At 37.4% G+C, this 26,715-nt stretch overlaps 1 protein-coding gene and 1 long non-coding RNA gene across 6 annotated transcripts in view; both read right to left on the bottom strand.

The window, feature by feature from the left end:
• OCA2 (OCA2 melanosomal transmembrane protein) overlaps positions 1-26,715 on the bottom strand; it is a 205,771-nt gene that overhangs the window by 30,044 nt on the left and 149,012 nt on the right. For all 5 annotated transcript variants that reach the window (XM_080585517.1, XM_080585519.1, XM_080585520.1 and 2 more), the window contains 2 exons: positions 22,659-22,752; positions 9,748-9,841 (listed from right to left, as the gene is read on the bottom strand). In XM_080585517.1, coding sequence (XP_080441643.1) covers positions 9,748-9,841; positions 22,659-22,752 — 188 coding nt within the window. The remainder of the gene's footprint in view (positions 1-9,747; positions 9,842-22,658; positions 22,753-26,715) is intronic.
• LOC308192227 lies at positions 15,627-18,755 on the bottom strand. Its single transcript, XR_013948653.1, has 3 exons — positions 18,028-18,755; positions 17,515-17,569; positions 15,627-17,052 (listed from the first exon to the last, which is right to left on the bottom strand). It is a non-coding gene; the product is annotated as an uncharacterized lncRNA (long non-coding RNA).

The following is a 26,715-nucleotide window of genomic DNA, read 5'->3' as shown; positions in this document are numbered from 1 at the left end:
TGCTAGATTGGAGATGCAGTACATTCGAACCCATTTCTCAAACTGGAAGACTTATGGTCAAGGCCAAGGTGAAGGACCATGTTACATCATATCTGCTCCTTGCACTGTTAAGTCCCTTTAACTCCAGTTAGACACTACTTTGTGAGAATACCCCACGATAGCAAAGTGGTATGTATATTCCTGGAGAATCAGTGCTTCCTATAGAGCCCAATAAAGAAAATTAATTATTGCAATTGTTTTCAAGAAGCCCTTTTTCAGATCTTTGAGAATGATATGAACTCATTTCATAGTCTTCAAAAGATAAAACAATAAAAATATAAATAAAAAAATGAATAACAGAATCTTACACAGCTTAAAATAAGATTAACTAGTTAGATTTCATCTATTTTTTCTGAAAAGTGATTTTTTAATCCAGAAGACTTCACAGCAAAAAGAGAAGGAAAAACAATGCACAGGCCAAAGAATTCAAAGATATTTACTTTAGTTAGAAGATATAAGTTTGTTAACTCCATGTAAAACTTCACATGGTACAGAAAACTCGCATTTCAAGTTCGAAAAGGAAATATCTCCATAATTAAGGTCTCAAAATAGTATTTTTCCTCTTTTTTTTTTCCTAAAAACGTGACAAAACACAATAGTTCATCTTTCCATTTATGGTATTTCTTATCCTTAAATAAAAATCAAAAGAAACATTCATAAACACTTATAACTCATGAATTATTCTTAAAATGGTTTGTACTCCACTATTGCAAGAATACTTAAGTTCATGGAGTATACAACTATTTAAAATAAACAAAGTTCACTTTAATCAACTGACATGGACGTTAATGTGGCATTTGCTTATTGAAGAGCACTCATTTGGCCAGTGCTGACAATTTAAAATCTTACAATGGTTATTCTTGGATAGCTGAAAGAAAACTGGCATTCTTCTTAACAAGCCCAGCCTAGAATCTAACACTGAAAAATTTACTACCTTTCTACCTCAATGAAAGATCAGCTGAAAAATCAACAGATAGTCTAAAGCTTTGCCCTTCCTAGTACAACAGTGAATAGGATGTTAAAGTCTAGAGTATATTTTTTAAACTCATTTCCCTAAGTGTATTAATAAATATTTTCATGTATAAATGGATTTTAAGTTTATGATTAAAATAAGGTACTTCAAATAAAACTTCTAATGTTTTCCATACATATGCAAAGAAACCAAGATAAAGCCAAAAAAGATGATGCAATAAACCTAAAAAAAAACGGATTTTCAAAGATAGAAGTTTTATGAAGCAATAGTTGTAAAACAAAAACTTGCACAAATTGAATTAATGTGTTTGTTGAGAGATCTTGTTTGAAGTGTTGTGTTTATACTTATCTGAGCAGAAGTCTGTTATCATGTCAAATATCAGCATTTAACCCATGACCCATTTAACCCATTACTCTTCCTTACTCATCATAAAAGTTGTGGGAAATGAGATGAAGCTAACCTGTGTGTCTTTCTCATTAACCTTTCCACAGCAGTTCATTGAATCATTGAACTTTAAGCATCCCAAAAACCTATGTTCTGGAGCTTCACAGCTGATAGAAAGCCCAGAGGTGAATTGTATTCAGGAGTTTGAATGCCACATTGCTCAACTGAAGTCTCCACCACTAAAGTCCACATCCAAGGTAACAGGGCTGTTTTTATTCTGACCAGAATCAGCCTTAAACCACCAACAGTGTTTAGCATAGAGTAGTGTTAATAACAAGGAAAGAAGGAAAAATGACACTAATTGAAATGGAATGAACAGGACTACTAATATCTAACACATAATCAAGCCATTTATATGGCTTTACAGAGCACAGTGTTGGGTTTGTTTGTTTGCTTTTTAAGTAATTTTTATTAAATCATGTAAATAGGATACACGGGGGTACCAAAGGACATCACATTTGTCCTCCCACGTGCATGAATGATAATTTCCACAGGAAGCACTGTTTCACAGTCATTATGGATGATCACCAGAGAAGTTGTGGATGTCCCATCCCTGGAGGTGTTCAAGGCCAGGTTGGATGGGGCCAACCTGATCAAGTGGGTGGCATCCCTGCCTATGGCATGGGGGTTGGAACTAAGTGACCTTTAAGCGATCTTCCAAGCCAAGCCATTCTGTGATTCTATGATTGCTCTCATGCAGGGATAAAGGGATACAAGCAGGGATATACTACTGTAAATATTTTTGCTGTGAATAACTCCCAAGATAAATCCTATGTTGAGAACATTTTTTAGTAAGCTATTATCAGAAACCAATATTTTTTGACACTTCCAAATAATTGTTACTCCCAGTGAAGACAGAGAATATTAATTCAGCTCTTCAGATACCATATGAAGGGAAAGTGACAACAGAAAAACGCAAAACCTGAAAATATGCACAACACTTGCAGGATCATGCCCAGCTAAGTTTAACACTGTTATCTAAATTAGGTCCCTTGGGCTCATACAGTGTTCTTCCAGGCAGACTCATGTATCAAATCATCTCTCCCATATACTCATCCTAATACATAGTTATCCAATCCACTCTTCTTTTGCCTATATATTCTACACCATGATATATTCACAGTCAGACAAAATTTACATTAAATAAAATTAGAGTATTTCCTATAATCCCCACTTTCTTCTCCTGTCATATAGCTTGAGCATTTATCTGTTTTTTGTTATTTTTTTAAATCACATTATGTATCACAGACACACAGTGGTGATTGGTATAGTACTGAAGCATGATGATGGAACATGTCTTATTTTATGTCTGAAATACCACGTACATTTAAAAGGCTATAAATGCATTTCTTAAAGAGAAGATTAAAAATCAAGCTGGCAATTTTATTAGCATGTAGAAACAGATAATTACAGACCCTACAGCAATGAGCACTTCTTATGCTGTGAAAGTAAGAAGCAAATTTTTCATTGGTAACAAAAAGATTTCTGTGGGTTATTTTCATAATCCATAGGGCAGATTGACCCAGTGTAATGCTATATGAAAAACAAACTCAGAGACAGATTGGTAAAAATTTAAAGCTAACAAAAAATGCAGTACCTCGATTAGAAGAGACATCTTCAATGCTCTCTATCTTCTTTTATTTCTCAAGAAAAACAAAACTTTCTACACCCTTGATAGATATAAAATCTCTATGTTAACCTCTGGAAATCATTCAGGCAAGAAGACTATACTGTCTTTATTTGACCATTTGCTAAAAGAAATAGTATCACTATTAAACGGGCTGCCCTCATTTATGTTAATTGTCTTGTTTATGATTGCAAGTTTCTCTGATAGCCAGACTAAAAATCATACTATGCATATTATCTTTCCCTGTCTTCTGCTTACTTATATATGCTGTCACTCAGTAATTACCTTCACATCAAAAAAGAGAAGAAGAGAAAGCTAAAGAAGAGAAGGCTCCAGGGTGAACTCATTGTGGCTTTTCAGTACTTAAAGGGGACTTTTATGAAAAAGATGGAGAGCAACTCCTTGCTCAATCAGATAACGGCATGACAAGGGGGAATGGTTTTAACTAAAAGAGGGGAGATTTAGATTAGAGGTTAGGAGGAAATTCTTCACTCAGAGGGTGGTGAGACAGTGGAACAGGTTGCCCAGAAAGGTTGTGGATGCCTCATCCCTGGAGGTGTTTTGAGACCAGGTTAGACCCCGGGTGACCTGATCTAGTGGGTGGCATCCATGCCTATGGCAGGGAAGTTGGAACTAGATGTTCGTTAAAGTCCCTTCCAACCTCAGACTACCAAACAAAATTGTATTTCTCTTCAGAGGCGTAACGTTCATTTTTTGCTCTGATGTCTACCCTTGACCATATACAGCAAATAGCCCACCACTCCCTATCTTCTTTTCCAGTCCCCACTGACTGACAATTATATCTATTTTTATGCTTTAATATTTATCTTTGTGTCCATCTTATAACTGACTTAATAGATCACATCATTTCCTTTTATCTCTGCCCATTGATAATATGTTAGAAACAAGATGTGGGGAAAAAAAAAAAAAAGAAAAAAAAAAGAACTGGAGGCCAGGCAGGTGGAACAGAAATATTCATGCTCAGTGAAAGGAGGTAACATGAAAGCTGAAAGAATCTTTGACTTAACAGTAAATAGTAAAATGTGAACTTTAAATGGCATAGATAAACAACAACAAAAAGCAAATAACTCTTTACTTCATATTTCACCTTAGCTTTGTAACATGGGAAAAAAACAAGGGGACACTGCCTGGAGTACTGTGTTCAGCCCTACCTTAAAATTACTAGAAGGATAATGAAAAAATAGAGTATAAATAAGATTTTTCAGGAGAAAGATTAAAGGATATAAATACAGTTTTATGGAGCTGTTTCCAAGGTGAAAGAGGACTGTAATTTAGTTGGACTGGGTCCAAAACCCAAGAGCATCTTTAAGGAAATTGCTACTTGTGATCTTGGCAGTTATTTGTTATTTGCCTTCAGATTTCTTGTGATCATTAAATGCTGAATTCCAGAATGGTTGAGGTTGGAAGGCACCACTGAAGATCACAACCACCTTGGGAACCACCACTAGTGACTGGCCTCCAGCTGAACATTGTGCCAATGACCATAGTAGTGTGTACCTCTCCCTTTCCTTTGTCCGCAGGTCATTATCTCATTCAGAAATAGGCTCCTGTTTCCCCTAGTCCTCCTTTTGTTGCTGATATACCCGTAGAAGCCCCTTTTTGTTGCCCTACTACCATGTATGATGGACTCAATGGTTAAAATACATGAATTTTCATGGTTCTAAAAAAGATTTTTATGGTTTTCATATATTCTAAGTGAGATGGGAATCTTCTTATTAAGATACCAGCAATAGCGAGGTATCGAGATACCAGCACAGTGAGGTATCAAGAAAAGCTCGCAAGAACCAGAAACAACACATTGAATCCACGGCAATTGAGTAATATTTTCTCAAAGGCAGTTTTGCTCCTCCCCTTTTGAGCACAGTTCTGACAGAACTGGTTTCTATGTATGTTGATGGGAAAGGTGGGAAAAAGGAAGAAGGACTAAATACATTCTGGGTAAGATACTTGGTGACACTGGCCAGCACAGTCACAGCCAGATATGTGTGGTTGGCACCTTGTATCTCCTAAACCAGCAGTGTCCTCTGGACACTGGGCTGATTAAAGTTCCTTCACCGCTGGTAAGGCGGATCTATGTCTTTCTCCCTCCTTTCCCAGGATAATTTTTTTCCACTTAAATGCCATCCTATTCCACCAGAACAGCACTTCCAGCACATGGGTCTGAGTTGCTTGGGTTGTGAGGATAGGACACCAAGGGTATGGTCAAACAACCAGCTGGCAGTCTGGAACAAGATACGCATCCCCAGATCTTTGGGGAAGGAAGGACTCTTGATCCAGGGGAGGAAGCAATTAGATGTGGTTCTGAATGGATAGAGAGTCACCAGGATGTCCTGGTCACTAGGCACCTCCACCTCTGTTATGTCAAGGTGCACTCACCAGATTTGCTCCCCAACCTTGCTCACTTCTCCTCCTCAGACCACCATCACAAAATATGGTTCGCAAAAAAACTACTTCTAACAAAGGCCCCTCAAACACAGTTGCATAATTTGAGCTTAGTTTACAGGTAGAGAGGAAGAAGCTTGCAGGTATGGGAAGTAGTGTACTGTGATGTGTGACTCTGAACACCATCTGAGACAGACATGTCTGGTCAGATAGATTTCCTGCATGGAAACACCTGAGAAGGACACACCAGTAACAGTCTACACTTGCCCTGATTACACCTTGGCAAAAGTCAGGAGCAGAAGGTCATCATCTCCACATGCATGGTATACATGAATTTTCCCTGGTGACTTCCAAAGATTTGCAAGATGAGATAGAATCACAAAATCATAGAATCATTAGGGTTGGAAAAGACCTCCAAGATCATCTGGCCCAACCATCTCCCTGCTACCAATGTCACCCGCTAAACCATGTCCCTAAGCACCACAACCAACCTTTCTTTAAACACCCCCAGGGATGGTGACTCCACCACCTCCCCGGGCAACCCATTCCAATGCCTAAACCCTCTTTCTGAGAAGAAATTTCTCCTAATTTGCAACCTAAACCTCCCCTGGTGCAACTTGAGGCCATTCCCTCTAGTCCTATCGCTACTTATCTGTGAGAAGAGGCCAACCCCCAGCTTCCCAGAGATTCCTTTCAGGTACCTGTAGAGAGCAATAAGGTCTCCCCGAGCCTCCTCTTCTCCAGACTAAACAACCTCAGTTCCCTCAGTCAGTCCTCATAGGATTTGTGTTCCAGACCCTTCACCAGCTTCGTAGCCCTTCTCTGGACATACTCTAGAGCCTCGACATCTTTCTTGTAGTGAGGAGCCCAAAACTGAACACAGTACTCGAGGTGCAGCCTCACCAGAGTACAGGGCGATGATCACCTCCCTGGTCCTGCTGGCTACGCTATTCCTGATACAAGCCAGGATGCCATTGGCCTTCCTGGCCACACTGCTGGCTCATGTTCAGGTGAGCATCAATAAGTGCCCCCAGGTCCTTTTCCTCTGCACAGCTTTCCAGCCACTCTACCTCAAGCCTGTAGCATTGCATGGGGTTGTTTTGACCAAAGTGCAGGACCTGGCACTTAGCCATGTGGAACCCATCCCATTGGCCTCTGCCCGTTGATTCAACCTGTCCAGGTCCCTCTGCAGAACCTCCTTACCTTCCGGCAGATTGACACTTCTCCCCAACATGGTGTCATCTGCAAACTTACTGAGGGTGCACTCAATTCCATCATCCAAATCATCAAGAAAGATATTAAAGAGGATGGGCCCGAACACTGACCCCTGGGGAACACCACTGGTGACTAGTCACCAGCTGGATTTCACTCCATTCACCACCACTCTCTGGGCCTGGCTGTCCAACCAGTTTTTAACCCAGCCAAGAGTGTACCTGTCCAAGCCATGGGCTGCCTGATTCTCCAGAATACTGGTGGAGACTGTGTCAAAGGCCTTGCTGAAGTCTAGGTAGACTAAACAGCCTTTCCCTCATCTACCAGGTGTGTCACCCGGTCATAGAAGGAGATGAGGTTGGTCAGGCAGGACTTGCCTTTCATGAACCCATGCTGACTGGGCCTGAGCCCCCAGTTGTTCTGCACATGCTGTGTGATTGCATTCAAGAAGGCCCGCTCCATCAACTTTCATGGCACCAAGGTCAGGATGACAGGCCTATAGTTCCTCAGGTACTCCTTCTGACACTTCTTACAGATGGGTGTCACATTAGCAAGTCTCCAGTCATCCAAAACCTCTCTGGATGACCATGACCACTGATAGATGATGGAAAGCGACCCAGCAATCACATCTACCAGCTCTCTCAGCACCCTCGGGTAGATCCCATCTGGCCCCATGGACTTGTGACAGTCCAGGTGGAGCAGCAGGTCTCTAACTGTTTCCACCTGAACTATGGGGGGTTTCTTCTGCTCCCCATCCCAAACTTCCAGGTTGGGAGGCTGAGTAACCTGAGGATAAGTGGTCTGGCTAGTAAAAACAGATGTAAAGAAGGTATTAAGAACCTCAGCCCTTTCCTTATCCTTAGTAGTCACGTTTCCCCCTGCATCCAGTAAAGGATAGAGATTCTCCTTGACCCTCCTCTTAGTGTTAATATATTTGTAAAAACATTTTTTGTTATCCTTAACCATAGTGGCCAGGTTGAGCTCATGCTGGGCTTTGGTTTTCCTGATTTTCTCTCTGCAAATGCTGGCAGCTTCCTTGTACTCTCATGAGTTGCCTGTCCCTTCTTCCACGAGACATAGACTCTCTTTTTCTCCCAGAAACTCAGAAAAAGTTTCCTGCTCAGCTATGCCAGTCTTCTTCCCCACCAGCTCATCTTATGGCACACAGGGACAGCCTGCTCCTGCACCTTTAAGACTTCCTTCTTGAGGAGCATCCAGCCTTTCTGGATCCCTCTGCCCTTCAGGAGTGACTCCCAAGACACCCTGCCTACCAGCATCCTGAACAGTTCAAAGTCTGCCCTGAAGAAGTCCAAGGTAGCAGTTTTACTGATGCCCCTCCTGACTTCACCAAGAATAGAGAACTACCATTTTGTGGTCATTCTGCCCAAGACAGCTCCTGACCACCACATCTCCCACCAGTCCTTCTCTATTTGTGAACAGCAGGTCTAGCGGGGCACTCCCTCTGGTAGGCTCACTAACCAGCTGAGTCAGGAAGCTGTCTTCCACACAGTCCAGGAACCTCCTAGACTGCTTCCTCAGGGCTGTATTGTATTTCCAGCATATGTTCAAGAAGCTGAAGTCCCCCATGAGAACAAGTGCTGGTGATTGCGCAACTTCCACCAGCTGCTCGTAGAATGCCTCACCCATCTCTTAATCCTGGTTTGGCGGTCTATGACAGACTCCCACCAGGATGTCCACCTTGTTGACCATCCCCCTGATCCATATTCATAGGGACTCTACCTTATCGTTCCCAGACCTGAGTTCAACAACACCAAAACATTCTCTAAGATACTGACAGTATATACTGGTAGAAGACCTTGAATCAGATGTGTGAAACCTAATGAGGGACCCTGGGCAAACAAGGAAGAAATGCAGAAAAGAATCACTCTGTTCTTTGAGGAAACCTTCATGAATAAAAGTAAGCAAGATCAAAATCCTCAAGAGCTACACATAATACCTCTTAATGCCAGGGGAAGCCTCTGAATATATTGAATCAGGGTACACTTGAATGAAATAAATCTTTTCCTAAGGCAAGTTATGCAAGAACTCATGAACTGCCTGCTCAGGGAATGAGAAGCTAGAAAAAGTGGGCTTTTATGTTCTTTCTGCTAATTAATATCCAATACTACCTTCCTGTGACTGTTCTGGATTCAGTTCTCACATCTTTCCTCACAATGACCACAGCCTTCCCCAGTAATTATTTCCACTGAAAGCATACATACAGAAGGTAACTTCAGAACATGTGTGTATCATCTTCAGTCTTTCCAAAGAGTAAATTCCAGTGAATAATGCTGAAAGGACTAGTTACTCTTTAAACATCTTTGTTTCTGCTTTCCCTAAGCCAGTGAAGACTTGATTTAGAGACTCTCAGTGAAGAACCTTTTCCTAATATTCAACCCGAACCTCCCCCGACAGAGCTTCATGTCATTCCCTTGTTGTTATTAAACAATTATTAATTAATAATTACACCAGTATTAAACTACAACTTGACCTGCTACTGACCATTGATTACACTTTCACTTATAGCTGCTGAGTAGGTGGTCCAAAAAATAGTAATTGCCTTTAGATAAATCAGTTTACTTAAGGGGATTGTGAAGTTCTACTCAGTTTGAACTGGGGCATCCCACCTTCTCCCAGGGTTTCACTGTAATCACAACACCTTTATACGCTCTATCCACACTACATAAAAATTACATGATCAATCTTCTGCTGGCATTTCAGTTCCCAAAAACAAATTAGGAACACAGAGTCACAGAATGGTTGAGGTTGGAAGGGACCTCTGGAGATCGATCATCTGGTCCAAGCCCCCTACCAAGCAGGGTCACCTAACTCATGTTGCACAGGATCGCATCCAGGCAGGTTTTGAATATCTCCAAAGAAGGAGACTCCACAACCTCTCTGGGCAACCTGTGTCAGTGCTCTGTCACCCTTACAGTAAAGAAACACAAATCTATTTTATAGACCTTTTCGATAGATTTTCCCATTGGAGAATCCATTGTGTGTCTAAAGGAAAAAATGACACTTTTAAAGAGAGAAGTTTAAAATTTACCTGAAAAACTCCATGAAAGAGAAGCCGTAACCATGCTGTTCAGCAATTCCTGCACAAACAACATTTGCAGATGCTCCAATCAATGTCCCGTTACCTGCAGTTCAGAAAACAAATACTGGTTTATAGTCATGTTCTGTTTCTTACTTTTCTTCTGTTTATTCTGTGCTAACGTCCTTAGATGTACCAGTTAGAAAAAAAAAAAAAATCAATTTCTGTTGTATAGACTTGAAAAGAAACATACAGACAATATTTCTACATCCTATAAATAGTTCATTGCTTTCAAAGATAAGCCTGGTATCATTCTCTATCTCTACATAAGCCAGGAAAATAGGGAAAGAACATAACACCAATCTAACAGTCATCAAAGTGACACCAGAGACTTGCATTCAGATAAACTTGCTGATTTTTTTGTTTCTTTTACAATAAGATGCCATCAGACGAGCTGAAAACAAACGATGAGATAGCACAGGGAAGAAAACAGAATTTTGCAGCAATATCTTCAACTAACATTTGAGGATGTTAAGAAAAACGGATGCCTTTTTTCCCTACACAGGCATGACATTGGCAAATTAATGTCTTTTATATATATATGATACCTAATTGTTGGTTGGATTTTGTGCTGCTTTTTTAATAAATAAAAATGTCAGACAATGGAAGAGACTAGATCTGTTTCACATGTATTTGCTGAAGTCAAAAGGATCACCATACTTTGTTTGCCAAACCATAATGTTTCTTTAATACATAGAAGAAAATACCTTTATTTACTGAACTTCAACAAATTACATTACACAGGTCCCCTTACAAGAGGAAAATTCAAAGGCAAAAAATGCCTTTGTGTGCATGTTTATAAATGTTTATAAATGTGCATGTTTATAAAGCACATCTATCTTCTTGAGAGAACTACATATCTCTTCTTTTTTCTTTTAAGCCTTTTCCAGTAACTAATTTACTCCTGTTTTTTCTCTAAACTTTCAACATTGTGGCAACATAAAGTAATCAGGTATTCAGCATTCAGAAAGACTGACCCATGTTCTATAGTTTTCACATATGTCATATCTTAGACTTCAGAAAACTCATATACTTGACTTCCACAAAGCAACAAAATTATGTCTTTGGCAAATATTTCTGTTCTAAAGCATGATTTGGGACACCTATGTTCTATTCCTTCATTGAAATTTTGAACAAAAGAGGTAAGCATCTGGAAGATATTATTTTTAAACTGTGGCAAGTCATCTCTTTTTTCATACATCACTACATTAACAACCTTTTATTCTAAGCTCAAGTCTTCATTTGCTCTCATTGGCATATAGTTACTCTTCTCATTTTGGCCCTGTTAAACATTACTGCTCAGTGGAGACTCTTCTAGTCTGACTTTGAGAGAAACTGTTCAGAAGGTAATTAATGTTGCAGTTAATTGTTTTGACTTAATAAACATTTCAGGTCACCCAGAGCTCAGTTTACCAAAGAATAGGTCAGAATAAAGGCAGAAGTATGATTCCCCTAAGTATTCACCCATGGTGCACATACTTTTCCTTGAGGTAAGGAAAACATCTCCCCATGTCCTCAACCCCAAATAGACATTTTATATCTTTAATTGTTCCCTCCCCTTGACCCAACCCGTCTTTTTTTTTCCATTTTTTCTGCTTTTTCTGCTCTCTCAGGAGCTATGCTAGGTGAGCTGCCTCCTACTTGCTGTTTTTAAGGCTTTGACCTTCCAAAGCAACTGAGCTTGTTTTCTTTGTCCTGTCTTTGACTAAAAGTGTATTTTAGTTACTTTAATACTTCAGAGATATAAAATTGAACTTAGAACACCAGAATTCCTGGTAGGCTTTTGCATAAGAAAGGCGAGACACAAAGCATGTGGCTTAATACAAAAACAGAGCAAGTTAATACAGCTGAAGTTATTAGAGGAGTCAGGCAGGAACACTTAAATAATTTTCAATTCCAAAGCTAATCACTAGTCTACAGCCTCCAAACATTTCATAAGAGGTTTCTGCTCTACATGTAGTGCAATTAGACATCACCATCAGAATAATATTACTATAGACAAGGAATATAGCTCTGGTTTCAAATTAAGGAAACAGGAATGAAACTATACTTGTCACATGGCTGTGACAAGATACAGCCAAGATCTCCAAACAGCACACTCTCTTCGATACTGTACATGTGCTACAGTAATGCCTTCAAATAATGAGTTATTATGGAAAGAGTTTCTGCTTCAGCATTGAATTGTTTTCCCTGAGTAGATTTCACTTGAGGAGAAATCATCACTTTAAATGTTATCTGAAAGAAGTGGTATTTCTTTTTCATTTGTTCAGACTGTGCGTGCAGTTTAATTAGGTATTGGCTCAGCAGGCTTCAAAGAACCGCACTGAAATTAACAGCCAAGGCAAACTTTTGTTTCCCCTCCAAGGAACATCCATCTCAATGGCAGCCATTTAACTCAGCAGTGAAATAATGAAACCATGACCTCTGAATCACAGATAAGTCAAGTCTAGGTACATGTACATGGGAACCTATACACATTAAATTTGTTCAAATTGATGCAAATGAAGAATGAGCATTTTCTAGGATTTCACAGAATCTTCACTTTATCATCACATCAACTTCAACCTTAAGAGTAATTAATCTTAAAAAACATAGCAAAGACTCCTATTTGCTTGTATGTTCAAGCTGTAATAGCACACTGGTCAACTGTATCAAAGTACAACACCGTAATAACCAGTATATCAGTTTTGATGACTACCATAACTCATCCTTTATAACAAAGCATATAGTTATCAAGAAACTATATTCATTACAATGAATTAAATGCAATATTTCTAATATCCATAGTAGATTATATGTTTGAGGTAAGCCATAAATATTATCTTTCATACCTATTCTGCCTTTTTTTCTTGGTATACTGCAGTCATTATTGTCAATGCTAATTATGCTTAAAAATTCATAACCATGAAATCAAGAAAACATTTTTCCTTAATGCAAAAAATATATACATATATATATTCACTTTGATGTGTGATCATAGAAAGATCTAGACATGTCAGTTAAAATGTCAATGCTATATAGGCTATATAGAGGAAAATAACAAAGGAATCCTTATGGATCATGATCATTTTTCCATGGACATGCCCTAGCTTTGCACAATTATTGCAGAAGCACAATAGAAGGTCTTCAAACATTTCTGTCCAGAAAAGGTGACATAAAAGTATCTTTTCTCACAGCAAATTACTTTGAATATATTTAGGGAATGCAAAATCAATTTTAAGTATAAGAAAGTATTCAACAGTTGTAGTTAAAAATAAATCCATAAAAAATATCCAAAACCAAAACCTACTTATTTAAATGTGTCTTTCTATATCAATCCAACTTAGAGAAACAAGTGGGAAGATGTTGAGAGAGTTTGGTAAGTCTGATTTGACACCTGCAGTATCCAACAGATCAGCTTCTTCCAGCCTTTTACTTCCATTTGCAGCTACTTTCTCGCAACACGGTGTTCAGTTGTTACCCTCTGCTATAGCACTATAGAGACTACACTAGAGACTACTAAATTCAAGCCTAGAACTGGTATACCGTATCTAATGCACCTCCCTGGCTCAGCAGACCTCTCCCTTGGTAAACAAAGTTCATCCACATGGCTACAATCTGCAATGCACTGAAAAATACTTTGGGGAGAACTGATTAATCTTACCAAAGGAAGGGGCTGGGAAATTGGGGAAGAACCATAATAAGCAAAGGGAGAGACAGTTTACATCAGTAATGTTTCCTCTCACTTTAAACCTCATTCTCAGCTGTTAGTTTTACTTGGTAGCAGCACATCTATTACATCTAAGTACCATCAATTCTTAGGAGTCTTTGGTATTGCCCTCTCAAGAAAAAACTAACCCTTGGGTCTGCTGCATTCTTAATATGTTTGCCTAGAGAATCACCCTCAAAGTGTCTGGCAGAATCCGTGTTTCTTATTCAAAGCACCGAGAAATCAAAGGGAAGGGATTATCACCAATAAAGCTATTTTGCCTGGCATGAGCAGCCTTCATAAAAATGGTTTCTCAGAATATAAAGGAGATAGTACCTTGTGCAACAGCAAGTTTAAAAGAGAATTGCTCTTTTCTGAGAAAAAAGGAAAAAAAAAAAGTTTTTTTCTGAGCGTAGCACACCACTTCTCCACATGGCCTAACAGCAGACAGCAAGCAACACATGGATTTAACCAACAGACTTTCTGTATTTTCTTTTCCCTATATCTCTGGCTAGCTAATGCATAAGCAAAAAGACTACACTGCTTTCATAACAACTGCTGAGCTAAGGCTATTATTTAGCGATGTGCCAGTAGAGAAAAGTGTTTATTATTTTTCTGTAATCCAATTATTTCAATGGCAAAGCTAAAATTCACTGTCCTGTAGCCACAGTAAAAGACATATGCAGCACTCAACATAAGCCATGAAAGCAGATTTACCCTGGCCTTGGACAAACATCTGTGCAAGGCACAGTTTTACACAGGCACAGCTCTGTCTACTGCTTTGTCCCAGGCAAATATTCTCACTTTGAAACCAGGAGTTCACCACAGAATCATGAATAATTTCAGGGTGAGGTTTCTCAGACCTGCTTTTTGCTGTAAACAATCTCATTATAGTTTCTACACAAAACCTATTTAAGGAAGCCAGCTCCCTGATTTCCATACATTTTCAAAACTCTGCAGTCTTCCATGCACTCCATTTAGTTAAGTATAAATTGACTGAAGTGTGTGGCTTCCTTTCCATAGCATATGTCATTTCTCTAATCAAAGCACATCCCAAGCAAATGTATCAAACCTGGCTACAGAAGTGAACACTGAACAGTTATGGTTTTTATTACCCTTACAGGAGACAACCTTCACAGCTTTCACTAATTTTCTGTTTCACGCTAATCTAATCCAGATTTGCCTCATTAAACAGAGCCATTTATATTCATGTCTTAAGTGTGTACAACTCTTGAATATCTTTTAATATTGTTTATGTGTAAAAATAAACAAGCCCTGGATAATCAAATTTGCAATCAATAAAGAGATAAAGAATTAAGGCCATTTAAACCATTACCAATCCTTACAATAACCAGGATTCTCAGCTCATAAGCAGCAAGGGGAAAAGGCCTGCATGAACTCATTGAACATAGTTATAAGTCACAGACTTCAATTATACAATATCAATTTATTATTTTTTTAATTTTACCTGTTTGGAAACATGTTGAATGGGACACTTCTGTCCAAATGCCTACATGTGAAATTTATAGGGAAAATACTGAAGGTAAATCGCAGTTTTGAGTTAATTTTTCCAAAGAGTTCATTGACCTAACCATTCAATTCAACACCTTGGCCCTATTTTACTACTACTACCATACTGCCAGCTGGACAGTTACTGTAACTATTGCTTTATTCAATGCTCATTCTTTTCTTTTTTCTATGACAGGAAAAACTGAATTTTTCCTGGGCACACATATCCTAGTTTACACTTTTTTTCTCTCTCTGATTTTTAGATACTGACGTTAAAATTGTCTGCTCAGTTTCACAGCTTCTCCACACATGGCACTACTAGGGACCAAATGTTGAAAAATAGTTCCATAGGAATATAGAAATAAAAGTATATTATTCAACTTTATACTTCGGAGGTGAGCAGAACAACGTAATATTATTCAAAACTAAATGTCCCTCCATTAAGTTATTTTAGAGTGTTCAATGTTTAAAATTCAGATTCCAACTTTACACAAATTGACTTTCAATTGGAGCCTAGCTGTTATGCTTTGCTATGGTTCAGGTGCCTTGCTCTAAAAAAGTTCACAACTCCTGCTCAGTGCCCCTCTTCATTTTAGGTGTGTTAACTGTGATTGTGTTGCAGATATTAATATACGTGTAAGTAATATCCAGGGTACAAGTATAACTTTCTTTAGTGTCACACAGAGTGTCTGATTGAGTATCTGATTCATCACTATAAATCAGTTATATCAGAGACTAGATTTTCTTTTCCTTTTGCACCACTCAACGCTGCTGCAAGCAGCACGTTATCCATTTTACATAAAAAAAGGTGTATTGTCTGGAAAGTGCCTGCAGTGGAAGGAGAGGAGATAGACCAGTATTATCTTCTGCACTTAGAGTTTCAAAGCTTGCTATAGCTTCCTTGTCTTGTTATGTCTGTTAGCCCAAATGCTACCTTCTAACTGAATATACCTCTTCTGCTGACAGCTGCGCAGAGTCTGTATACTCATAGTGCAGCGACTCAGTAATACAACATAATGAGTTTAAGTATTCTATATTATTCTAAAAACAGAAGTGGTCAAGGCTTCTAAGAAGAACCCTTTGTAATTTATGATAAATAAATGCACAAAGCAAGTAAATAAAATTAAACAAAACTCTACTTTGCTTTGTAGGAGTCTTCAATGTCATCTCTGCTGTCACCACTGATCATTCGCCTTTCTCTAATTTGCAGAACTCTTTAGCAAGCAATTATTTTACACAGATTGAAAACAATTAATACAGTCATTTCAAATTCATCAGCAATGTAAGCATTATTATGAAGTGAGCTTATGTCTGGTGTAAATTCTTTTGAAAAATCACTTTTGAATAGAACTGAATTCTGTATATTACATACATATTCTTCTCCTTTCCATTTTGAAATCTAAGATCTACCATCTGAACTATAAATCCTCATCAGTACAGATGACATGAAATAGCATCCTCTACCCCATATACTTCATATTTTACCCTAAATAACATACATACATAGATATATATATGTCTGCCAAGATAACTCTTTTCGAGCTTAGAAAAATGGCCTTGCTAAGAAAAACTGACTGGGTTCAGTATGGTTTTTGGTTCTTTATTAACTCAGTGTCTTAAAGCCAAGCAGGCCTCTGATATTTCCTTAATACAGACATCGATATGTCCATCAAATGTACACGCTGTGGTTTAGCTGTTTTTACATTTTACATTCACAACTTTATTCTCTATTTCTTCCATGCCACAGAGGATTATCTTCAGCAATCTTAAAGATTAGAGAATCTCCTCTAGCTGCAGGTACACTGGTAATGAGCCTGGCTCTCACGCCACGGACTTTACAGCACTGCTGGCCTTTAAGCAGAACTTCATACCAAAAAAGTGTGAAGATGCCCCAGAGTTTGAATGTCATGAAAAAGCTAAGAAAAACAGCACTTGGATTTTTACAGAAGGTTGAAGGTCTTGTCTGTTTCATAAAACAGCAAGAGATTAGTTTGGACCCTTGAATACCGATGCAGAGAAAAGATTCCTTGTGCTCATATCTGATGATACTGTTCTTAGGGCTACAACAAAAAAAAAATGAAACATTCGGTTAATACCTGAAGAGAGTTCTTCATTAAGAACAAGCAAACAGTACTACCATTTACTGGAGTCATACTTTAAAGTCTGAATTACTCCTTCCCATTGCAGCAAACACTACAGAAACAATGTAAAGTATATTCAGAAAGGAAATTAGATATTAGGATAAGGAATATAAAATACCTGCTGTATTTTGCTTCTTGATATGTAACATTTAAAGTTATAATACACACAAAGTTAAAACACCACACAGATCTTTAAAACTGAGACACTTCCTGAATTTCCTCATTTGTCTTGCCTGCCATTTAAAATCAAGAGCAGTAGCAGCCTTTTCCTTTTGAAAGATCCCATACTACTTTCATTGATTCCCTATGGTCCTAGCTTTTATTTGGATTGAGTTGTATAAACAGAGACATACAAATTTAACCAAGTCAGATGTGTCTCACCCACAGACATAGAACTGAGCCTCAGGATTTCACGTCATCAAAAGACTCCAGTGACCTTTCGAAACAACAGAAACTTGCAATATCAGTGTTCTGGCTAAATTCAAACTTAGGTAAGTATATTCTCTCAACAGATTTTTTTTCCTACAGTTTCAATTACATTCCATTGTATACAACAATTAATTTTGAAGTAGTACTCCTACTAGTAGTTGGTGAGTACTCAACTAGTAGTTGCTGAGTAGTACTCCTCTTTAAAAACTGCTGTATTTTCACTCCATACTTTGGTTCCTGACATACTTTTTGAACATTTTTGAACATTTCAATTTGAAAAGCTTTATACAAATGTGATCTGTTGCAACTATAATTGAACTTCAAAGGATCTACAGAGGTGCTATTTTCATAATATTAATTAAGAATTATATATTTTAATGTTTTATTGAAGGCTTTTACTTTTCCCTCATATTGCAAAGAGGCAGGGTTGATTTAGTAATATAAACAATATTTCTAGATTTATACCTTCACTGTGCCTGAAGCTTTACAGCTAGTTTAGGATTTTACTGAGCAGAATCAGTGGAAATAATAAATGAGTAATTCTCACTGTGCATGGTCCAATCTGCATTAGGCATGTAAAGAGGCTTGCCAAGAGACAGAACAGCTACAGCATTAGACCACCAAAAGAAATCCAACTTTTTAGTTGCAGTGTGGGGTTTCAGTCCTTTAATAGCTGTAATTATCCTGTGGATAATAGATATTAGTCACACCTGGGTTTTGACCCTGGAAGGCTAGAAGAAAAGTGCTCTTTTCACCTCCTTTCTCAAAGTACAACCAAACTTACATGGCCAGAACAACACAGCTGTATGCATCCTAGAGCTTGCCTCTGTCAGTAGAATTATGACAAAGACAACTTTCAGGTGTTGTCCTCCAAGAAAATATACTGAGAAGAAAACTAGCACAATACTATAAACCACATAAAATGTCCCCTTTGAACTACCGGAGTACTTACTGTAGCTGATAAATACTTTTGCACTTTTCTTACACTAGCAACACAGAACTCAAATGCTAGTCACTTTCAAATATGATTTCAGTCAACTTTTAACTCAAGCCTTTTTTTTTCTTTTTGCAAACATACTTTTTGCAAATCAAGAAAAAAGCAAGAGATAAAAAGACAAATAAATGCCAGCTGTTCAAATGTCAAATGTACAAAATCCTTTCAAGCAATATCTTAGCTATAACCTCTTCAGCTCACTAAAGAATCTAGTCCTACACAATTGAACAGCCTCAACAGGTGCATTTCTGACTGTGCACTTACTCAAATTGAGTTGAATCCATATTTCTTGTTATTTTACAACTTGTAAACCAATAGAATCTACACAATTAAAGCTCCTCCTGTTCTGAAATTGCTGGAACTAGCAATCTTCATTTATGCTCCAAAATTTCAGAGCAGCATTCTCTACACACTATTGGAAGGCCTATGCACATTTCAGTCTCAAGAGATATCATAATTTCATCATATACTGAATAGGAAGCATTAATGAATAAAGCTTTGTTCAATGTCATCTCCTGAAAAAGAAATATGAATATATTTGTCAGAACACCAGAACACCGCAGAAAATGACTGAAACTATTTCCTTGTTTGTTTCCTTCAGTTTATTTTAAATTTATTGTTGTCTTTCCTTCATAGTCAAAGCACAATTGAAATACTGGCAGATAATGCATTAAAAAAAATAAAATGTGAGCAATACAATTTTTCAAGCTATTACTTAGTCACCCTGACCATTAATTACCAGACAGATATGAGCTAATAGGGCCATTCAGCCTTCAGAAAAATTGACAAACCAAGAGGCCCCAAGGTCGGAATTCATTTGACCTATCTTTGGACATCCCTCTGAGCTCTTGAATTTCTGTATGTTAAGGGCTCCTACATACATGCCAGAGAGTGTCTGGCATTTTCAGTGGTTGAATAAACATCTGCCTCCTGGAAATGCCAGTCTCCTCAGCACCAAACAGGGAACCCAGGGCAGTGAGACTCCTAATTCACAATTTCATTTAAGTTCTTAAAAATAACTGTGTTATCTTTAGTATCTTAGAGATAATCTAGCTCTAAATTTCCAGAACTAGATCTCCTGGCAATTTACCATGTTTACTTTTTAACTGCATTAGATTAACCTGACCTGACCAAGAAAATTTCTGCCAGAATTTCTGCCAGCTGCAGATTCTGTGGAAGACCAAAAGGTTTCAAAATTGTGGTCATCTCACCAGGAACTGACAATGACCACCAGTCTTGTTGGCTTTCTGTATTAAGAGACAGGAGTTTTTCATTCCTTCTCACTTCCAGATACACATTTTACAGAGCAAGGATCATCTGTGCTATTTTCAGTTACTCCTTATCTCTGAACCCAATGCCATGAAAGACAGAAATTTAATAGCAGCAGCTTTCTTTTGGGAGACACTGGTGAAGATGACAACAATGTGGTAGTTATATTGGCAAAGGTCTCTCTGTCTTGCTTGAGATTGATTCAATCCTTTCATTTCCAGGACAACAGCTAAAGCAATGAAAGAAAATTACAGTCTTTTCTCATCCCATCATCTTTCAAAACAGTAGGTGGCTATGCACTTTGTGACAGTAGAAAAATTGTACCCACTGGAAATTTTTCAGGACAACATGTTGCACAGTATTTCCAAGACGAGCACAAATGATGATGGTCCTTTCATGGACACATAAGCATACAGCAGTGTTTACCCTGACCCCAAGAAACACCATCCAATTACAAGTACAGAAGCTGTGTTTTATGTAGTAAACAACAACCTCTGAAATCTATACTTTTAATGTGTTATTTAATCAGGCACTTTTAAAAAATGTCTTGTTTGCCAAATTCTTTTGGTTGCATAAGGAGCAATAAGATAAAATCTTTTGCCTTAGGCATCAGACAATAATGATATAATTTTCAGTTCCCCATTACAAAATGAGATTAGCCTACCCTGAGGATTCTTTCATATCACTTCAGTGCTGATAAGCCTTTCTTTTCGAAATAATTTTAAAGGCCATATGAATTTTTTGTTTTGCTACGTGTTTTTTTTTGGTTGGTTGGTTGGTGGGTTGGTTGGCTGGTTTGTTGGCTGGTTGGTTGGGTTTTGTTTGGTTGGTGTGGGCTTTGCTTTTTAAAAGCCCCTTCTCTTCCACTTTTTGAGGGTTTATGAAATTTTTCAAAGCAAAATATTTTCTTAAGAATAAACTGCCATCTGCCATTAGCTTCTCGTGTTGAAATGGGAAAGTCAGGACTATATTAATCTTCAGACTAATGTTCTCATGAGACCTTTGCCAGTACAAGTCATAATTTGATCAGCTTTATCCTAACAGAGTACTATTTGGAGTATTTAAGCTTTCACAAACAATGATAATGCTCTATTTTTTTTATCAGAGTACTTATTTTAGTCTATTTTAATACATGAGAATTTCCTATGTATCTCTACTACCTTGAATTCAAACAATGCCTATGGTACTGCTTATATTGTTATTGTTGTTTCATATGGCATATACACAGAAGTCTGTGTTAAAATCCCAGCAGCTCTTCAAAAAATCAAATTAAAGGAATTTGGGTTAATACAATAACTGATACTTTAGGAACATCAGCTGAGATTTGTAAAGGCTCCAAGGCTGGTGAAGTGCTTCCCACTCAGAATATATCAGTGTAATCTGGCCAACTTTACATACCTTATGCTTTTTTCTTTTTTTTTTTTGAAAATATCTGAAAGTTTAATGAAATCAGTATCTTTGATGATTAGCAAATTGTGAAGAAAGATGATATTTTATGGCAAACATCTATATAAAGACACGCTGATTATTCAAATCACTGGTTTTAAAGAGGAATGGATTTGCAGATTAAAGTCACAATATAATGAGTAATGATGAGTACAAAAAGACATTCCTAAAATGAATAACTTGTTTGGTATAAATTGTCCTGTCTTTGCAACGTGCTCTTAAAATTCAATCTGTAAATTACATCATTATAATCTTTGTTAGGTATTAAGGTCACTTGTACTAGCAATCACTTAGCTAAATAAACAAACCAGAACTTGTATTAGACACAAAATTGGTTTGGGTTTTAATCTCCATAAAGTAAAGGAAACTATTTGGAAGATTTCAGGGGTAGGAAGGGGTGGATTCATTGCAGAACAGTATCCATTTTAATGTTATTTAACCTAACTGCCTAAATATTTATGGATCAGAACACAGTCCAATACAATGTAACTAGCATTAAATCTCTCAGTAGTCAAAAACAATGCTAACTCTACTTCTCATTAAAAGCTTATATATTTTAATTGTACTTAGTACACTTGCTGTTTGCGTCAAAACATTTTCATAAGCTATTTGCAGAACATAGAGTAATCCAGTATAAACATTAATTTAAAAACTACCGGATGGCTATTCTTCTTTGTTGTTATAACAAATAGAGAGGAAATCTTGGACCTACTATGGAAACATGGTACATTTTTAACTAAAAAAAGATAAAAATAAATAAAGTCATGAAGCCATCTGCTTGTTTTATGCTAGTGTACTGACAATACATGAAATCCCAAGTTAACACTGATATGGGTATTAGAAGAATGGCTATTAGCTTTCTTTATTTGAGGTAAATTTCCCAGATAGTTCAATGAGGTCTTCCACAGAGTAAGGAGTGCTAAATACGCCAGCAAATGGATACTCAACCCAGTTCTGTAAGCAAGCCAGAAAACCTCCCCGTGACTTCAATAGACCCTGAATCAAGCCTTCAGATCTCAGCTATTATACATTTTCTGCATCTTTTCAATGAGCAATGATGGGCCTCTGTTCTGGAAGCTAAACGTATCTTTGTATTTTCTCTCACAAAAGATCAGAACCCCATAAGCACCATCTGGACTGCTGCTTTGTGTGTTTGTACTTTATGCAGATACAGTCTTCAAACACAGACTGCAAAAATCCTATTGTAGTTTATGCAGCAGACAGTGGCTGGGATCCTTATCCAGAAGTCCTTTGAAGTCAAAAGGAGCTGCACCAGGCCCTCACTATGCTTTGCATAACAAAATCATTGAACATATTTGAACCAGTTAATACATATCATAATTTCAAAGTTATTGCCTCATGTTAGCTTTCTTGCACAGGCTCTTACCTCCAAGGCATGCACCCATGGCCAATGAGAAGATTAATGGCTTCATAGGCAAGTTAACATCAGGATCTTTACTCAGGTTGAGAAGCACAGGAATCTATGGTTTAAGAAAAGAAGAGAGTGAAATTTAGGAGACATTACCCAACCATCAGTACATTATAAATAAAACCAATTTAAGTGAAAAACTGAAAACACAAGTAAGTCTAAAGTATAACTGTTTTTCAATGAGCATCTTTGCATAATCTTGTTTTCTGCTCAGTTTTTCCCACTAATTGTGCTGGTCCTGCAGTCCAAGAGAAGTTATTGGCAATGTCAAGCCAACCCTGACAAGGTTGACTGCTTACAAAACCAGAGATCCCTTAGGGTTGTGATTGCCTCCCATAGGAGCCTTCTATTTCAACTGGGAGCTGACAGTGACTATAAGCAATTCCCCCTCCACTTCCCATAACCTGAAGGACAGATGTATCTCTTCTTCCTGGAAAAAGCTGTGAGAGATGTCCAGACCTCGACCTGGATGTATATCATGCATCAATAACTAAAATATTCCTGAGTTCTTTTTATAATTAAACGTGTCTGATCTGTTAGGGAGACACTGAGAGAGAAGATCAATGCAGCAGGCTTCTGAATTCACAAGCAGAGCTGAGTTATTCTGCTTTTTACTCTAATATTACATTTACCAGAAAATGTATATTTTGTTCTCCTGCAAAATATTTGCAAATTTTTATTAATTTCATTTAATATTTTTAGCAAATAAATTATTTAAAAAAAGACACACAACTTGTAAGTCAAATGAGGTTTGTAAGGAAACATAAAAGATTTCATTAGGCAACTGGTGTAGAGCCAAGAAGTACAGCAGGCAAGCTTTCTAGTAGCACCAAATCTTAGTCAGGAGCAACCTTCAAAGCTAAGCAACTTGAGCTTTGATTGGGGAAAACTGTTTATACTTCCACTTTATTGTATAACTGCTTCGTTTGAAAGAAAGGCCTAATCACTACCTGTAGAGAAAGGGTTGTTAGCTAGGTGAGAGTTGATAATGCTATTGATCTGCTTTTAACATGTGCAGAGGTCTGTTGGATCAAAGGACAGAGAAAGAATAAGCAAACTTGGAGCACTAAGAAACCAAGCGGCAAGGGATATACGCAAATAACTGTGATTTGCCTAAAATTGAATGCTTTCTCAGAATTCGGGATTTTCAGTAGTGATTAGAGTTATGACTTTTAATCCTCTGATTTGTCATTTGGACGTATTTCAAAGGTCCCCCTCAAGGGCTATGATCTCAGAGATGGAGCAGCCACTTCCTGAAAAATGTTCTCAATTTGATGACTGAGTAATGCTCCCCTTTACTGACTGGATCAATATATCGGCTTTATGAAGAATTGCAATCCTTTCCTTCTCCCTCTCTCCTGCCATTGGTCCTAATCATTCCTCTTAAATCCTCTAATTGGTTAACATAGATAAGGTAATGTTTAAGTAATTATTCCTGAACTGTACATTGCCTGAAGATGGGTACTTCTATTTCAGGCCTAAAGAAGAGTCAGCATGCCCAGTATCTTGTCTGTTGTTTTTGCTGGATTTTTTTTGTGTGTGTTTGTTTTTGTTGTTGTTTCCTTTTTTCATTAGATAGTCATGAAAAATTTCATTTCCCCCCATAAACTTTGTTTTTCTCAAACCACTGCTGCCAGAACATGATACACAATTCAAACTACAGTTATATTTATATGTTTCAACATAAAATGAAATAAATTTAAACAAAAATACTGAAATCCCAGAATAAGCCATCTTGCTCAACCTAAATAAAGCATTTCTTCCTGCTGTGTAATTTTGTAAGAACCAAAGTCAATTATTAGCTCCTTGGAATTATTCAGAAGTATCCTGTTGTACTACATTAACTCTCTTGTTGTAGGACACAACCCTGAACCATGCAGGCTAAAAACACTTTTTAAACCAGATGACCTTGTGCCATGCACTGCCCTGCAGAAATGGTGGATGTGCATTAAGATGACAATCCTATTTTCTTGCTTTTGAGGTCAATCCTAAAACTGGTGCCAGCAGGATCCTAAGTGCAGACCAAGTAATGCTATTTTCACACCTCACTGATGAGAACTGTGTGGAAAGCAGAGCCCTATGACCCTCCAGGGGACCTTCCCTATAAAAAGCACTGTGAAGGAAGTGAGAAGCAAGAAGCAGAATGTAGATCCCAGGCAGAAAATCAATCAAGTAACTCTCCACTTAGTATTTGCAGCTAGATATGCACAATACTCCCATCAGAAAGTTTGGTTCTCTCTGTTTACTGAAGGAGCTCCACTCTGTGAGCTCTCAGTGACTCATAAATCCCTATTGCCTGAAGACACTGAAACTATTTAGAAGAAAGTCTCTAATCAAAGGTTTGAAATTCACTCTATCTTCTTTAAAACACAAAGATGCATTGCAATGCATCAAGAGGAAGTGAAATTGTATAATGTGTTTGAATCAGTATTTCTAAATTTTTAAACCCAATAAAATATTTCAGGAGCGCAAATACAAACTTGACCCCACTGGTTTTACTGATATCTCCTTGACATAACATTGCTTCCCTTCCACTTGAATTCTTTTTAAAAATCTTCATAGAAATTAATTATCTATGTTAAAATTATCATCAGTGATGTCATGCTCCTAAGTACATTAACAGGCAGCAGGCTAGATCAGTAATCTCTGCTCCCATAACTGTCTGCTTTTTCAGCAAGAGAAAAGTACTGAAACATGCATGCCTTAGGAATATATATTCATGTACAATTTGGGTGTTTTCCCTTATTTAAAGGAATTCATGTCTACCAAAGTATAGCAGTTATGGTTATAAAGGGAATGGAAGTTCTATAGATCTCCATCATATGCTTGAATTTAGATCTAGCATGCATGTAACCTCTGTAAAGAGATATTTCTAACAAGGAATGCCACAACATAAGTTTCAGTTTTAAATAATCAGATGAAAGATGAAAGCAAAACATTCAGTTAAATTTCTAGTGTTTCAGATAAAAAATATTTAGTTATCCACAGAGTGCACCAAGTTTTTGCAAACATTATGGAATATTCTGTATGGCAACTACACGTCACAAAGGCTCCAAAAGTCACTAGCATCACTTTTTTATATATAAAAGTAGGCGTAATACAAATAGTGTTCTCATTTCCATCCTAAGAACATTCATGACCCAAAAGCAATGAAGAATTAGGAAATTTGATCACCAGCAAGAGCTTTTAAATAGATATTGCAAAGCAATTAAAGCCAATAACATCTCTTAGTGCTTGAGCAATTGCCTTTTAAATAGACAAGGGTCATAAACAGGCTCAGTTACAAAGGGACCTACCTCTGTTTCCCATAAAATCACCTTAGACATATATTTTTTTTTCATATTCATTCATCCAATTACGTATTAGGCAACACTTTTGCACTACCAATACCTCAAACTTCAGCTTTATTTACTGTTATATTTAACCCGAGTGATAAAAAAAAAATGCAGACTATGAAAGAGTTAGAAAAAAATACACAACATATACAAGAGCATCACAGCATCAAAAGCAGACCATGCTAGAATAGTTTGCAAGCTGGAACATAGCTTGCTGCAATACATATTGTACAAATACATTTGTCATATTGATTAATTTAATTGGAATGCAGACTTTTTCATAGTTTTGCTAAGTGCTGCCCCTCAAAAGACAGAAAAAAAAATAAATAAAGCTTTAAAACCTCGTGTTTCCATCATTATTCCCTCTTTAGATTACATAAACAGCATCCTTATCAATATTAGAATGAAAATCGTAATGTCTTTTCAGGAAGATAGCATTAATTTCTTATAGCCTTTATTTCAACAGTCTTACCAAGAGAAGTCTGTTTGATTAGTTGCTAGAAAAATTCCTAGCTTTTCTGGAAAACTTGATATTGAACCACATTTCACCCTCCATTACTGCTTGATTGGCAGAATTTAAATGAAATGAGTGACATAGCTCAACAGAGCAAAGCCAAATCAGCCCCCTCACCCATTCTATATGACTCACTATCTCATCTCACTATCTATATGACTTCAGC

This window comes from Anser brachyrhynchus, assembly GCF_964034855.1.
Source record: "Anser brachyrhynchus genome assembly, chromosome: 1".
In the NCBI taxonomy this organism is placed as follows: domain Eukaryota; kingdom Metazoa; phylum Chordata; class Aves; order Anseriformes; family Anatidae; genus Anser; species Anser brachyrhynchus.
The sequence above is the reverse complement of the archived record's forward strand: the minus strand, read 5'-3'. Positions and strand labels throughout refer to the sequence as shown.